We start from the raw sequence: 16817 nt of genomic DNA, 5'->3' as shown, positions 1-16817 counted from the left end.
GTGTTAATGGAGGAAGAAAATGGGTTGAATGTGTGTGTGTTAATGGAGGAAGAAAATGGGTTGAAGAAAATGGGTTGAATGTGTATTGTTAATGGAGGAAGAAAATGGGTTGAATGTATGTGTGTGTTAATGGAGGAAGAAAATGGGTTGAATGTGTGTGTGTGTGTGTTAATGGAGGAAGAAAATGGGTTGAATGTGTGTGTGCTAATGGAGGAAGAAAATGGGTTGATGCATTTCTTGAAATGAAGAAGAAGAAGAAGAAGAAGAAGGGTTTAGTGATGAAGAAGAAGAGTTTAGTGATGAAGAAGACAAAATTAATGGTTTAATGGTTAATTAGATGTTAATTAGTGTAAATATAATTAATAAAAGAAAAATCAAATGAAAAAAAAAGGAGACGTGGCAGTGATGTGGCAACAGCGTGGCACCACTAATGTGAGAGAAAAGTAATACTCTCCACTGTGCAATTAGGCTTCAATTTTTTTTTTTTGCCACGTCAGTCAAAAAATGGTACAAAAATACAGAAAAAATAAGGCCATGGGGGGTAATAGGTCGTTCACAAAGGTTAGGTGCGTCATAATTAATCCGAGTATACGTTGGGGGGATTTTTTATGTATTTTCCCAGCTCTTTACGACATCTCCTCCCGCAAACTAATCAACATTCAAGAGCCTTCTTCATCGAGTAAAGGTAAAGCATAAATCTGACACTATAATAATACTATGAGGATATTACTACTTCAATATGGAATGAAAAGAATAACCTTGGATAGTGGTTTCATGAAACAAAAAATTGTAAATTTATATAGGGAAATTTGAGGAATACCATAAGGTATCTTAAATTTGAAAATTAAATAGTTGGGGATTATGAATATGAAAACTTAAAAATCATGGAGTTAATGACACTATTAAGAGTAGAAGTTTAATTGGTATAAGTTATGAAGGTGAAAATTTGAAAACAAATAAGGGAGAAAAAAGCAAATAAAGAAGACAAAAAGATAACTGAAAAAGGTATTAATTACTACAGTATAGCCTCTAGCTACATATTAGGCAAAGGAAGATGATCAGATTTTGTTTTCCCGTAATAATGTGTTTAATAGAATGAAGCAGAAAAATGGGGCGGAAAATGCCAAAAATAAAGGAGACTAATGTGAGTAATAAATATTGAAACTTTTAATTTCTTTTACAATAAAGAATAGGAATTAGTGGAGTAGTAAATTTTGAGTCATTTAAGTATAAACATTAAAAAAATAATAAAGAATAGAGGAGTAGTAATTGATGCATTTATTTTTGTGCAATAATAAGTAAATAAAGATAAATAGAGAAAATTCCAAAAAAAAAAAAAATGAGAACAAAGATAAATAGGAATGGTGGTCATAGAGAGGTGTCATTTTTGTACAATAATAAGTAATTTTGTACAATAATAAGTAAATAAACATAAATAGAGAGAATTCCAAAAAAAAATGAGAACAAAGATAAATAGGAATGGTGGTCATAGAGAGGTGACACATCACTCTCTTAATGCCTAGCTTTATATTATATATAGATTTGGACATATATGTGTGTGCACGCAATTTGAGAAATTCTTCTCTTACAATATGTTACACTAACAAAAGGAAAACATAACTAACTATTTTTACACTGGCCATCAACCCAACACTTCCCTATTGTCCATCAACCTAATACAACACTTCCCTTTTATCTTGGCTATATTTTGCACATATATGGAGTTTGAGTGTTAGCTATACAAAATATAACGCATTTTTCATTTTCGGCCAGTCGACGGTATTAATTATGGGCACTAGCAAAATATACAAAATACATTGCTTATGTACATTTTATGTATATTATGTGTATATTTTGTGAATACAACTTGTATATAATATGTATACTTTATACTTAATCTATAAATTTGCTGGCTATCCTATACATTAGATCACCAAAAGGCATCAGACTATAATTATCTTAAAATATAAAGTGCAACTCCTGCCATCAATGTTTTTGAATCTCCGTTTATTTGTTAACCTTCTCGGAGGGTTTGCCTCTAGTGAAAACCGTTTCCATTTCTTCCAAAGACTTTCCTTTTGTCTCGGGACAAAAGAAGTAAAAGAAAATCAAAGCCCCGAAAGATACTCCAGCAAACAAGAAAAAAGCACCTCCAGTTGTAATTGCTCCAGAAATGGAAAGAAAACTCATGGAAACAGTAGCATTCATCAATCTATTAACTGCAACGCCAATACCAGTACCCAATGCTCTATACTTTAAAGGAAATATTTCAGCACTATAAACCCAAGTAACAGGCCCAAGCCCAATGTTGAAAAACATCACAACTGCATAGGTTGTGATTATACAAAGTACCAAAGCCCAAATAAGATGGCCACCAGAATTCTCTGCCAATGTTAGGAAAAACCCAAGTGCAGCTAATGTTACTACCATGCCACTTAAACTTGTTAACAATAATTTTCTTCTACCAACTTTGTCAATCAAGAAAGTGGAGAGGACTATAAATATAAATTTTGTCATTCCAACTCCAACTGTGGCTAGTATTTGCTTCCTAGTGTCATGTACTCCTGCTTTGGCAAAAATCTTGTGACTATACAATATTACAGCTTCAATCCCAGTTGCATGTTCAAAGAAATGAATTCCAACACCAGCTATTAAAATCCATCTTAGTGATGGGGTTGGTTTTAGCAACAATTCTTTCCAAAGCCCTCCACCTGTTAGGGAAAAGATTGAACACAGACAGTCAGAAAATTAAGGTTTTGAGGCGTGAAAAAATAAATTTTCTTTAAAATTACCATGCTGTTGACAAGAAGATTAGTATTTTAGTGGAGAAGGATAGAGGAGAGGGTCTTATCGAACCAAAAGAAGAAATGTGACCTTTTGTAAACAGGTATTTCATGTATACTGATGAGAGGAATATAGGGGTTGATTTCACAGATAGTCACTCAACTAAAAGTTATTATCTCAAAGAGTCACTTTCTTTGTTGAAGGAAATTGGAATCAAGAAGAAAAGTGACTTTCTGAGATTGAGTGACCATATGAGAAATCAACTCAGGAATATAGACAAGTTCTTTCATGATACAACAAAGCTTATATTTTTATATAACCACTTAGAAATTTATGTATTTATATATGGAGCAATGATCAGCTCATCCCGAACATACACTTTATTTCAAAAACAGATAAACATATTCGTCTAGATAAATTAAATATTCTGTAATAGATATAAAATAAAAATTACTTTCTTTATTTAAAGTCCAGTCCACATCCTAGCCCATCCAATCTCACCGGAGAGGGCGAAGAAGAAGGAAGAGATGGATGCTCCAGGAACAACAACAGAAAGCAAGGGCAAACTGGACGCCACATTCGTGTATATATGTATACACAAGTGTGTATATTTGCACATATATAGATATGCATAGGTATACCAAACTAAGGACACTTGGTGAACCTGAACTTAATAATAACTAGTTACATTAGGTAATTTTTCCTATTATAAAGTCTAACGAAAATTTACCTTGTGTTTTTGCTGAATCGGGGAGCTTGACAATGTCATCGTTACAATTCTCGTCGATTCCTACAGCCTGTTTAATATCCCTGATTCGAATTTCAGCTTCTTGAGGGCTATTCGAAACTTTGTACAATATTTTCTTGGCGTCTCCTAGACGGCCTTTCATAATAAGCCATCTAGGCGACTCTGGCATTTTAAGAATGCCAATAGCCAAGAAAAGTGAAGGAATTGCTGCAACTCCTAACATCATTCTCCAACCAAGTTCAAGGTACAATCTTGAAAAAATATAATTAGACAAATAACCAAGTAAAATACCAATACTAATTCCAATTTCTGGTAAAGATGTTAAAAACCCACGTGATGATGGTGATGAAATTTCTGCTGAATAAACTGGTGCTATCATAAGTGCAAATCCAACACCAACACCAGCAACACATCTTCCAACTAATAATGTTGGATAATTTGGACCATATCCCATTAATACTGATCCAATAAAGAAAATTAATGAAGCTATAATTATAGTGTTACGTCTCCCAATATTATCAGAAGTTCTTCCTGCACAAAGTGACCCAACTAGTGCACATAAATTTAGAATCCCTGCTAATACTTCTGTTTTTGCATCATTGATTTGGAATTCTTCTTTCACATAAATCATTGCTCCACTCATCACACCGGTATCTAAAAAAAAAAAAACATAAACTCTTGTTAGAATATATCGGGAGGCTAATTACCATTAAAAATATTTACACAATCAGAAAGTACATGTAAATTTCTATATTGATAACTGACTTTCTCTAATAGGTTGAGCTACACTCATCGTGTACAAAATATTAGCACCCTTGATATATATACATCACTTAAAATGGGTAAAAGAAACATGCTCAATCATTCTATATATGCATGGTGGGATGATTAGAAATCGTACGCCTTTAATCATAACTAACTCTCAGGTTCAAACCCTCGTGAATGAAGAATTTTTGCATTCACGAATTTTTGCATGGTTATAAGGAATGTTTTAGCTCCTTAATTAGTGGACATATCTAATATGGATTTGGATTATTCTGGCCAGTATGTTTCGAACACCAATGGCTAAAGGAGAAAAAAAGGAGATTACAAGCTCCACCACTACAAAAAAAAAAAAAAAAAAAATGAGTAATTTGCGGAGGTTGAAAGTTGCAATTCGCGGAGGTTTTAGCCTCCGCTAGTTGCAAGAGGAAGCTAAAACCTCTGCGAATTACAACTTTAAACCTCCGCAAATTACCTTCTTCTTTTTTTTTTTTTTTTTTTTTTTTTTTTTTTTTTTTGTAGTGATCATTCTATGCATGGTGGGATGATTCGAAATTGTATGCCTTTAATCATATCTAGGTCAGGTTCGAACACTTGTGTATGAAGAAACTTTGCATGGTAATGAATGTTTTAGCTCCTAATTTATTAGCGGACATATCTAATATGAATTTGGAACACCATGGCTAAAGAAAATAAAAAGAGAGGATAAGTTAAAGTATTAATTGAAGAAGGGAACTTACCATAGCCAAAGATGATAGATATCATGGAAGCAACAATTGCACAAGCACAAGCATATTTGTTAACCCTTGTGGGATTTTCTCCATCAATATCCTTCTCCATATTTTCTCAATGCAATAGATAAAGTGAAATCTTTGTTTTTATAATGAAATCTTCCACTTAAAGAAGTAAAATCCTATAACAACACTTAATTTCCCTGGTGGAGCCCACTGATTTTTGTGACGCTTTTATTGATCTGCTACATGCATCAACTATGGAATACGATCAATCAATATTTATCTATTTTGGAAAAGAGTCACAAGAAATGGTTCGAGGGGCAAAAAGATTGAGTTTTGGGATAAAATGATAATAAACTCTTAATGCCACAAATGGAAATTAAACCGCACAATTAGCAAGAAACTCAGATCTCTATATAGTCAAAGCAAATCCCATTTGAATTCTACTTCCTTTTGTATTTGTGTGTTTCCAAAAAATGTACAACGTAATATATATTTGAATTTGTAAAGAATAATACTATTGGATTATGATAAGAATTACAAGTCACACATGAGTCCTGATTATAGGATTAACCTCTGACCCTTCGTATCCAACGCCGGCTTTATATGGATATCATCGACATAAATAGCCATTCATCAAAATAGTAAGTGTATATTTTTTGTATATTAATGTATAATATACATTTTTTATACATATTAGGGTAACATACATAAATAGCGAATGTAATTATTTTTTGCCGAGCGGCCAAATGTGTAACTTGCCATATTTTGATTGTTACATCTAATATATGTTAGCGACGAGTGCATAATTTAAAGTTGGTAGGTTCAACATTTAAGTTCTTATCACTGATTCATTACACAGACAAATTATATGTTCAGATTTAATATAATTTGTTGAAATTTTAGTGATTCTTTCATGCTGCCTCTGCCTATGGATATATGTATCAGATAAAATTGTGACGATTAAACGTATGTGAAGAAATCACTGAATAGCTAGATGAAGCATTGGCCTTTGATCATTTAGTTATACGTGAATAAGCTTTATCTTTACATTGTTCCCTCTGCAATTGATTTATTTATATCTTGGTACACATATCAATAATCTGATGAAAATATAATCATTAAGAGCAAAGACCAGCTCAAGAGAGATTATAAGATAACCATTTATCTTTGATTAATAAATTTAGACTTAGAAACTAGAGGACTCTGTATGTGCCAACTTAACTTTGTGTCGAGAGAGATTAGACTATATACATGTCTGATGTCTCCTTAGATTCCTCACATGCAGATTAAGATAAAAGCAGAGCTCCGTTAGTGGGGGTAGGATGGTCAACTTAGAGGGCCCGCCTCCTCTTCAGATGTGTCCTTTTGATGGTTCTTTGCTCTCCACTTTTGGGGCGGGAGTGCTTGGTTGCTAGGGTTTTATTTTCAACAACCAATTCGCTTGTGTCAGCCCTAAGATCGGTCAAATGCTATGAGTCAGCTGTGCAGAGGTGCATATTGAGGAACGTACTTCTGAAAAAAGACTTTCTAGAAATGGGATATCATCAAGCACCCTCCATGATTTTGAATAGTATTGAAGTTCTACTTTTTTCAGCAAACGACTCTGATGGTTTTCATGTGATTACATGTACATATTTCTCGATCACATGCACCGCATTGGCGTTGAAGCAACTGCATGGTACTAGCATTTTGCTGATGTGGTTCTGGAAAATATCCTAGAATGCTTTGTTTCAAAAAAGGGAATCTACATTAGTAAGTACTTTGCATTTAAGGCATACACTCATAGAAGTTTAACTGCATTGACAAGTTTACAACTAGAGATTGTTTAAATCACATCTGTCCTGAGCCCGAGTACAGCGAATAAGATTAACTAATACAAAAGCATTGTAATTCAAATGGCAGATCGATTAAATATCTCCTCCATAAAGAACTATGTCATATAAATGAGACCGGACTAATTAGGCCAAAGCTAAGCCGGGAAAGAAGATAGAAATTTTGAGACATCCGAGCTCTTGGAAAGCACAGAATAGGAACAACACATCTTTATCGAACGATGACAACAGTCAGTACTCGAGTGATCCTATAGATGGAAGTCCGGACATGAAATCTCGACCATCAGCATTATTATTACTGCTCATCCTTTCAAGTGCACTAAGATTTAGGGATTCAACCTCTTCCTTCCCTAGTTTCTGCACATCCTCGGGTGAAAGAATTTTGATGTACCAGACATTATTGACAAATGCCCTGAAAATACCATGCCACAAATGGGGAAATGAATACCATGTCTTGGTTTAGAAAAGGAAAAAGATGGTAGAAAACCATTTTTCTGAAAGACTATCGCAGGAGAGACGGAATAAATCAAAGGTAATAGAATAGAATATATATAACGAAGAATTAACCTAAATAGCCCAGTCAACACTTAACTAAAAATAACCAGCGAATGTATAATATATGTAAATCCATGTATAATATCTGTATAACCCTGTATAATCTATATACACTGATTAGAAAAAGTAAACCGTGGATCCGGCCGGCTATTTGTCTAAAGATCCCATATATAATCAGCTATCACTACCAGACATCCGAAGACCCTGTGAGTTAAGCAAATAAGAGAACAAAAATGACATGTGCATAGTCTAGGACTTAAAGCATAAGTAGTTCATTCCATCAATTGGCAAATTATGAGCAGAGGCAAAATGTGAAGTGTTCTAGTAAATTAGATACTTACTCCCATGGGTCGTCTCCAAGGAGAAGAACGTCATTCTCCCTGTCAACAAATACAAGCTGCCAGCCTGATCTTTGAGGGTCTTCAAGAAACCCTTCGATCCCGAACATCTGTCCCAGTTCCTGCCGTAGCTCATGATAGCTATTGAACCGGCTGATGTTCAATGACCTCCCAACAGACCCTGATTTGTAAACCTGCACCAAAAAATAAAAAAATAAAAAAAAATAAAAAGCTTTATCCATATCATAGTAGTAATATGCAAGAAAACAACAACGAAATATGTAACCTACACAGCAGAATTAGCACCTTAACAAATGTACAGGTCGCATTTTGTGCATCAACTTGTCCTACAGTATGCAACAAGTCAGTAGAATCTTGCACATAACCATACAGAGAATTCTGAAATCCAGAAGTCCCTAGTGGCATAGGGGACAAATCAGCATCAATTGATGTAGTAGTAGCAACGTTAGACACAGTTGTCGGGAGGAGAAGCCCTGAAGAATCAACATTATTAGCACCAAAAACAGTTTGATTCTGGGCATCTAGGTTACATGTTTCCTGTGAATGAGAAAATTTTGGCATCCAAGATTTCTGCGGGGCCTGCTGCTCCATCATCATGGACTGCTGACCGATTCTATTAAAATTCAGAAAGTTACTAGTTCCTTCCGAACATAAAGAACCTAGTGCTGTCGGCATGCCTGATGGAGAAACGGATCCCGAGAACTTGGAGTTTGGATCTGATATATCTGGCTTTGAATATGATGGAGAAGGAATGCTCGATGGTTGTTTGTGCTGGAGCTGCTGGCTATTTGGTACTTGGTATGCTTCCTGGTAAGAATGTTGATAAGCCTGTTCCCCTGTCTGATTGCTGACTTGTTGCCGTGGTTGCCTTTGAACAGGGCTGGCAAAAAGGTTTAAAGGAAAAAAAAAAAAACATGTAACCATCCAATCCAACCCATTAAATATAGGAAATCTGGATATTATCCACTATAAAATGGATATCCATAATAAGGAGTTTTAACTTATTTTGAGTTTTAGCTTGTATTCTCACCCTGACTATTACTGAAACCATGAATAATATGGATATATCCATATTATCCGTCTTTTAACCCATTTTTTATCCGTGTTATATGTGTGTGTGAGTGTGTTTTGGGGCGGGGGCGCGGGGGGGATATTTTATCTGTTTTTGTTTAACCCGTTTTAATTCTTTCCTTCGATATTTTTACCATAGCTTATTTACTCTAGTATTTTTCAAACTTGTTTTGAGAAACATTTTCATTGAGCCAAGAGTCCATTGGAAACTACCTCTCTACCCTTGTGGGATAGGGGTAAGGTCTCCGTACATTATAGGTATGTTGTTGTTTTGTTTAACCGTTTTCAACCCGCCCATATCCAATCCGACCTGCCTGTTTGCCACTCCTACCTTTGAAGGTTATTGTGTTGGGTTTGTGCAGGCAGCATATGCTGATGAATTGCTTGCTGTATTGCTTGTTGTTGCTGCTGCTGCTGCAGGACGGAGTTATGACTGCCTGCATGCTGAACATATTGGACAGGCTGTTGAAACTGTTGCAACAGTTGCTGTTTAAGCAGATCCCCACTCCCGAAATTTTGCAAACCACTAGCCAGCATAGCTTGATACTGCTGGTTAAGATCGTTTCGGAGAAGTGTTGGATCAATTCTTTGTTGCATCCAGGGGAGCATGCCGCCACCTAAAGATTGTAGATTCATCAAATGTTGTCCTTGCTCACCACTTTCCCCTCTCAACCATGCCATTCCATTAATAGTTTCACTGGCACTATCTGCAAAAAGAAAAGGAAAAAAATCATAACAGACCTCGGGAACAAAAATAAGCTGAAACATCCAAGAAATTAAAAGCCTCTTTGGCCAAGCTTCTGGGAAGTCAAAAGTGCTAAATTTAGCGAGTGGGGTGTTTGGCCAAGGCTTTTATGGCCAAAGCTTTTATGGAAAAAATAAGTACTTTTGAGTAGTAGTAGAAGGTTTTTCAGAAGCTACCCAGAAGCACTTTTGGAACATTGGCCAAGCACAAAGTACTGCTCTAATATTTATCAAACTGATTAGCCAAACACCAACTACTACTCTCAAAAGTAATTTTTCTAATAGCGCTTTTGAACAAAAACATTTTTCAAAATAAGCAGATTCTGAAAGCTTGGCCAAACGGGCTATAACTAAAGAGAAGTGTTTTCCATCTTAGAAGGGCCATCTGAACGACAACAAAATTTACCCCTTTTTTTGCAAAAAAAAGTACAAGGAAACCTCAGGATCTCACAGCTTCACTTTCCTAACAGTATAACATTCAGGGCACAATACCTTGAAAAGATGAAGTTCCCGGATACCAAGGCCGTTTTAGCCTAAGAGGGAACAAAGATGGATACATTGGAAAAGTAGTCAAAGGCTCTATCTCCCATAGCGAAACCCTCGGTTGCCTCTCGCCTGCTGTTGACTCATCCCAACCAACCTACAATTTCGTGAAATTTCTATTGTAAATAGATATCTGTGAACATAAAATAACTGTTTATGAACATATAACAATTGTACATTTGTAAATTTGTAATCTACATGAGTTCTGAATCATTAAGTTCTACACAATAATCTACATTGCACGAAAGATAGAGAACCTCGTGGGGAAACAACTTGACATAGTGAAGAAGTTCAGAAATTTGAGAAATCTAACATAAAAGTTCGGTGAATATTTGACGAAGACTAGAAGTGTTAACTTTTGGCAACTTTTGGCAAACTTAAAGAACCAAAACTGTTCAGTACGTACTTAAGGGACTATTTTGAACTTATCCTTTAAACATAAGGACCATTTTTGTCATTTTCTCGCAAGTATGTCATCATTCTTGTGCGAAAATAGAATTATAGCCCAAAGGGTTCATAGGTTGGACGTTAAGCCATAAGTCAACGTTCCACTTCAGGAAACACCGCCAAGGGTCTAAATATTTAACAAGGGTTATATGCAAAGGATCATCTTAGGTCTGGATTAGGTGAGAGAAGTGAAAAGATTTCCTGTTAAAAATTCTAATTTCATAATAATATGGAGAGACAAGTAAAACCTAATATGTGCGCAAAAGGCATTTTAAATACTATAAGCTACAAAAGAATGAGAATAGCTTATATAAAAATGTTAAATACAATGAAAGAACTAAAATACATTTACCTTGACAGACCGCCAATGAGAGTTGGCCCAGCGAACCGGATCTAAGTCACCAATTCCAGTAATTGTGCCCATGTATCTGTAAAGTATCAGATCCACATATAAGAAGAGAAACCTAACACAGAATTTTACAACTCAGATTTCAACGGTAGCCACTATCAGGGCACTTAACATATCGCAATTCCCAGCTATGGAGTTTCAATTTAATTGGTTTATATACCTAAGACCACTGACTTTGCCCAGTTAATACTCTAATGTTACTTGTAGTAAGCACTAGACTAAACATGATATGCAAATATGAGTAAAAAGAGAAGCAACAAAGGCCATAAACTTGCACCTTCATCTGAAATCTGAATCCACTTTGTTCCTACATGATTAGAAATGGGATATTTTCATTGGTGGCCCGCCAGCCAAAATTAATTACGGGTTCTAGCCAAAATATACAAAATATATACTGGTTATGTATATTATATGTATATTTATGTATGTGTACATTATGTATATTTATACTTAATATACAAAACATATACATATGCTTGCTATTTTTTTTTTTTAAGGGCAGTCCAAAAACGTAATCATCCCATTAGAAAGTTATCAATAAAACAAAGGAGCCGCATCCAGAACCGCTCATTTAGAAGACAGATCCAAGAGCAACTCATCTGTGATTAAGTATCAAAAAGTGCCCAAAATCCATCAACAAGAAACTAATATGCTACTTAAGTAGCTATATGCACTTGTCTAAACAGAAAAGAGGTTGAAGGAAAACAAGGAAGAGGTTTAAGATCAAAGACTTACATACCTTCGAACACTAGATTCTTCAGTCTCAAATAGCATCCGGAAACGCATTCCAACGGAAACACGAGTGTGATATACAGCTTTGATGTATTTTGAAAGAGATATAACAAACTCAGATGGGCTAGCCCTGATGCGATAAGCATTAGTTGAAAAAGAACAGAAAAGATATACAGACTAGACAAAAATATAAGGAGCGGACCATCGTTCAGCACCACACCTTGGGTTAAAAAAAACAGTGAAACAGCTATTCGTAGCAGCAGCATGAGCAGCAGCAGCAAGTAATCCAATGTGCATGCTGTCGCTAGACAGAACAGATGATGGCATCACGGTTTGGGGTCGAGTTGCACGACGAATTCCCAAAAGGAGCTGATTTTTCTCATTCCTGACACGGAAAACGATTAAGGACCAATTGAGAGAAAGCCCCGAGCAATAGCATGGCTAGATGTAATTCCTACAGTGTAAAATACTAAGATCTGTTGATTTTTTAAAAAAAAAAAAAAAAAAAAAAAAGGAGGGGGGCCGGGGGGTGGCGGGGTGCTTTTTTCATTTTTGGCCCGTCGGCTGAAATTAATTACGGGCGCTAGCCAAAATATACAAAACCTATACACTGATTATGTACAGTATATTATATGTTATAATATGTATATTTATAATTAATATACAAAACCTATACATTTGCTGGCTATCATCTTTTGAGCAGTCCAAAAGTGTAATTATCTCAAAAAAGGATTAAAGTTACCAAATAAAAAGAACTGAATCTCCAGCGACAAGTCTTTTGGCACTAACGAACACACTCCAGCCAGTCGTTAGAAGATGCCGCTTAGGCTGTCCTGCATGCATAGAAAGAAAAATATAAACATGTTTCAGCATTAGTTAGTTTAACACTGCATTATATTCATGCTTCCAAGAGCAATCATTAATATATCCAGCAAATGAGTCAATAAACAAGCTATGGTAAGAACAACAGCGCTACATCAAGGTAATAGGATTAGAATGACAAGTGGAACATTTAGGTCATCCACTCATCTATTTGATTCAGTCTGTTATTTTGCTTATTTTTTAATCTTTTTAAGTACATTTTTTCCCTTGCTCAGGTTACCTAACCTGTGTGAACCTCATATCCTAACCTTAATTCCAACCTGAATTTCACACATTTACAGAAAAAAAAGGAGATAACTTCTATAATATCCCACCCACGACCTGAATAACAATTCTGTTACTACATAAAAAATCGTTAATCCTCCATAATTCTAATCACAACTCTAGTCCTACAAGATTATAATTATGCCTAATCCCACCTGCAACTCAAAGGATCATAAAAGATCTCAGTACAACTACACTCTGCCTTCTTCATTTCCCTTTATCTCCTTCAAGCTAGAATTCAAAATGTTAAATAAGACAAAACTCATTCTGTTTCACTTTCTATAGCTTCTCTCGCTCTTTACAAACTATAAAAATTGGTCTGTCCCTCAAAGTTTTGTTTTTCTCACCTCGAACAAAGATAATGGCTTTTATTTTATAATCGAGAAATCCTCGTGGCCAAGTGGCACGCGGTACGAAACTCGGTGGATAATGGGCCCGCCCCTCTACCCTTCTCCCCTTAATACCAAGTTTTTTGTCGGCGGCAAAGTTGAGAATGGCATTTTACATACACCTTATTTGAATATTACACAGAGTACAAGGGCAAGAATGAAACAGACTACTATGTTCTCTTCATTTATTTTCCCCACACATGTAGTGAACTGATATAGAATATGAGCTGTAAATTTTTTCTTTATTGGTCTTGATTTCTTTGCTTAGATAGAATTCATGTAACTGTATGAATTCCTCAACTGTTCATGACAGAATTATTCTGCTTTCTGCTTCTACCATTGAATTTCATGGAAACAGAGCAACGCCCTCCCAATTCTTGATTAAAAATAGAAAAGAAAAGTACTTACTGTCCAATTGATTAAAAGAGAAAAGAAAAATACTTCAAAAGAATCTCTCTAGCCACACAGCCATTCAAGTGAATGAAATACCTAAAATGTCAAGGACCCTAAACAAGCAAACACTAAAGAGGATTAAACTAAAATATTCTTAAAGTTTAGCTCATATCTAAGTGTGTCGATACCTAAATTTTGCTACAAACTTAAATAGCCACCAGATGTTAGATTAATGTCAAGCACACTTAACACAGTGTAAAGCAACACATAGCAAAGCAAGGAACATCCAGAGCTTGCCTCGGAAAATATGCCTGAATTTCCATTCAATGTCATGCAGATCCCTCGCAATTAATTCTTGACAGGGTGGGGTCTGTGAGAAATCCTGAGAAGAAATGAGAATAACATCAGGCTCAGAACCAGAGTGGTATGAAAATACGAGACATTGGACCAGTTATATCACCAAAGGAGGGAAAACTTTCTCTGCTGCACGACGAGGAACAGAGAAGCCACCATGCGTACTGGTATCACTTGCAGTTAGTGTCTTGCAAAAATAGTTAGTAGGCTGCCTGCTAGGGATACCCAACTCAACAGGAAGATATGCATCCTTTTGCTCTTGCTGAAAACACAACACAACATTTGGCACCCAACTCGCACAAAGTATAGGGAAATAAAACAAAAGTAAATGGGAAATTCATGTTAGCTTAATAGCCTGTTTAGCCAAGGTTTCAAAATCTGCTTATTTTGAAAAGTGTTTTTTGTCAGAGAGCAAAGTGCTCTCTGATAAAGTACTTTTGGATAACACCGGTTTGTGTTTGACTTATTAATTTGGAAAGCATTTTTGCCAGCATTAGAGTAGTACTTTGTGCTTGACGAATGTTCCAAAAGTGCTTCCCAGAAAAAGCTACTTCTTTTAGCTTCTGAAAAACAGTTTTCGTTACTACTAAAAAGCACTTATGTTTTCCCCAAAAGCTTGTCCAAAAACATCAATATTCTAAGAAAAGCACTTTCTGGAAAAAAAAGAAAAAAAAAAAGTAAGCACTTTTAGCTTCCCAGAAGCTTGGCCAAACAGGCTATAAGACAACTTCTATCGCATGATTCATGAAATACCGGTGTCAAGGGCTGCAATGTCATCTGAGTATATACTTCATCTGTTTCAACATCTGCCTGAAATCCCATTAAACTGTCATTTCCTCATAACCCTATCGCAACTTAATCATGAATTTCATGATAAAACATAGAACATAAAGAAAGAACCCACATGCATTGTGACATTATGGAGTTGACAGATCAACTGGGGTGGCAAGTTCGGGTAATTCGGTATGTGAGCATCAACTTCTTTATTAGTTGTTGCCGCTACCTGCCACTCAATTCCAATAGGAACCCCGTCAGCAATTGACTAACTAATGAATAATTCATGGTTGCAACACTTAGGGGTCGTTCGGTTGCTGGTTAGAGTTACGCAGGTATTAGTAATGCAAGGATTAATTATGCAGGATTTGCATACACCGTACAGGTTATGCAGGATTATTTAATACATGAATAAATCACCTCCTAACCAGCAATGAAACGACCCCTTAGTTCACAATTAATGAAGAAGAGATAAATTTGGCTAATGAAGAAAGACCTGTTCACTGTGACCCTGAGGAAAGTAAACCACGCGACTTCCTACCGTTGGTAGGCATACAAGGGGACCAGCACAAGCATGCCATAGTTCTGAATTTAAACACTTCTTATCTCCTTTCAACCAAACAAATTATCCATCAGCATAATTTAATTCCACATAAATGAATAACACACATGGAAATGAATTTAAATATACAATTCAACTTAATTAAGTATGAGAGGGTCGAATTGCGTCAGCATTGACAAAGTTGACCTCCTTAAATCAATACATACTTAATTACTCATAATCTGTTCTATTTTTTTTTTCTATTAGTATTTGCTAAAGACAAAGCATGAGAATAAATATTACTTACAATAAAGACACTGACAGGTATATATAAAAAGCCAAACCTGGACAAAAAAAGAAGACAGGAAAGGAAAGAAAAAAGTATAGAGATACCTTCATGAGCTTGCTGACCAATTCCTGATGTTGAAAGCTTCATATTTTTAATCTTAACTTAAATATATATGTAAAACACCCTCAAAATATGATTTTTTATTTTTTTTTTTCAGAAAATTATATAAAACCCTCAAGACCAAATTCAAACCCTAAACTATTCCACCCATTCATCACTCTTATCCTTAGCATACCCCACTTCACCCCCATTTCTCCAGAAAAAAACTCACTTCCCACATGCATTTACCAAAAAAGACTCCTAATTTCAGCTAAAGAAAATCAACACAATTCACAACACTTTTCTTTCTCCAACACCTCCATTAACAACAAAAAAAAAAAAAAAAAACATAAAAAGATCAAATTTGAAGACTAGCCTTTTCTTGTTTTTGCTGACTATCTAAGATTATAGCTAAAAAACAAAAAACAAAAAAAACAAATTTTGAAGGTTACCAAAAATAATTGAGCACTACCCTTTACTTATTTTTGCTGAATATCTAAGATTACAGCTAAAAAAAAAAAAAAAAAAAAAAAAAAAAAAAAGATCAAATTTTGAACACTACTCTACTTATTTTTGTAGAATATCTAAGATTACAGCTATTAAAAAAAAAAGAGAGAGATCAAATTTTCAAGGGTACCAAAACAAATTGAGCACTACCCTTTTCTTTTCTTTTTTGGCTGAATATCTAAGATTGTAACTAAAAAAAAAAAAAAAAAAAAAAAAAAAAGATCAAATTTTGAACACTACCCTTTACTTATTTTTGTAGAATAACAAAGATTACAGCTAATAAACAAAAAAAGATCAAATTTTGGGCACTACCCTTTACTTATTTTTGTAGAATAACTAAGATTACAGTCAAAAAAAACAAAAAAAAAGATCAAATTTTGAGCACTACCCTTTTCTTATTTTTGTTGATTATAACTGAGCTCAAGCAAAACAAAAGGCAAAAAAAAAAAAAAAAGATTCACTTGGACAATCACTGTCTATGAAGAGGAGAGATAAAAAAAAAGTGGTCTTTTTCTTATTTTATAGGACACCCGACCAAGCTAGACCTGATAGCAGTAGACAGAGAGAAACAATCAAGAAATTGAGAGAGAGAGAGAGAGAGA

At 35.1% G+C, this 16817-nt stretch overlaps 2 protein-coding genes across 2 annotated transcripts; both read right to left on the bottom strand.

The window, feature by feature from the left end:
- Positions 1-1850: 1850 nt before the first annotated feature.
- LOC132036650 (probable polyol transporter 6) lies at positions 1851-5194 on the bottom strand. The gene is made up of 3 exons (XM_059427030.1): positions 5035-5194; positions 3515-4186; positions 1851-2711 (listed from the first exon to the last, which is right to left on the bottom strand). The coding sequence occupies exons 1-3, from the start codon at positions 5132-5134 to the stop codon at positions 2008-2010; spliced, it is 1476 nt and encodes a 491-aa protein (XP_059283013.1). The 5' UTR covers positions 5135-5194; the 3' UTR covers positions 1851-2007.
- Positions 5195-6776: 1582 nt separating this feature from the next.
- LOC132037177 (auxin response factor 8-like) lies at positions 6777-16247 on the bottom strand. The gene is made up of 15 exons (XM_059427646.1): positions 15714-16247; positions 15276-15388; positions 14910-15008; positions 14759-14815; positions 14112-14267; positions 13949-14033; positions 12466-12556; positions 11944-12108; positions 11731-11853; positions 10935-11010; positions 10085-10232; positions 9180-9555; positions 8063-8657; positions 7760-7950; positions 6777-7275 (listed from the first exon to the last, which is right to left on the bottom strand). The coding sequence occupies exons 1-15, from the start codon at positions 15754-15756 to the stop codon at positions 7095-7097; spliced, it is 2499 nt and encodes an 832-aa protein (XP_059283629.1). The 5' UTR covers positions 15757-16247; the 3' UTR covers positions 6777-7094.
- Between the last annotated feature and the right edge of the window lie 570 nt (positions 16248-16817).

The sequence above is a fragment of the Lycium ferocissimum genome, chromosome 11, assembly GCF_029784015.1.
Source record: "Lycium ferocissimum isolate CSIRO_LF1 chromosome 11, AGI_CSIRO_Lferr_CH_V1, whole genome shotgun sequence".
NCBI classification, from domain to species: domain Eukaryota; kingdom Viridiplantae; phylum Streptophyta; class Magnoliopsida; order Solanales; family Solanaceae; genus Lycium; species Lycium ferocissimum.
This window is presented reverse-complemented; position numbering and strand designations above follow the sequence as displayed.

What these genes read in the sequence shown, in the direction of transcription:
- LOC132036650 (XM_059427030.1), bottom strand. Translation starts at nt 5,134, where the DNA reads ATGGAGAAGGATATTGATGGAGAAAATCCCACAAGGGTTAACAAATAT. An exon ending in ATCTATCATCTTTGGCTATG is followed by an intron (nt 4,187 to 5,034) that starts GTAAGTTCCCTT and finishes TTTTTTTTTTAG; the next exon opens with ATACCGGTGTGATGAGTGGA. An exon ending in CGATTCAGCAAAAACACAAG is followed by an intron (nt 2,712 to 3,514) that starts GTAAATTTTCGT and finishes TTTCCCTAACAG; the next exon opens with GTGGAGGGCTTTGGAAAGAA.
- LOC132037177 (XM_059427646.1), bottom strand. Translation starts at nt 15,756, where the DNA reads ATGAAGCTTTCAACATCAGGAATTGGTCAGCAAGCTCATGAAG. An exon ending in TCCATAATGTCACAATGCAT is followed by an intron (nt 14,816 to 14,909) that starts GTGGGTTCTTTC and finishes ATGGGATTTCAG; the next exon opens with GCAGATGTTGAAACAGATGA. An exon ending in CTCATTGGCGGTCTGTCAAG is followed by an intron (nt 10,233 to 10,934) that starts GTAAATGTATTT and finishes ACGAAATTGTAG; the next exon opens with GTTGGTTGGGATGAGTCAAC.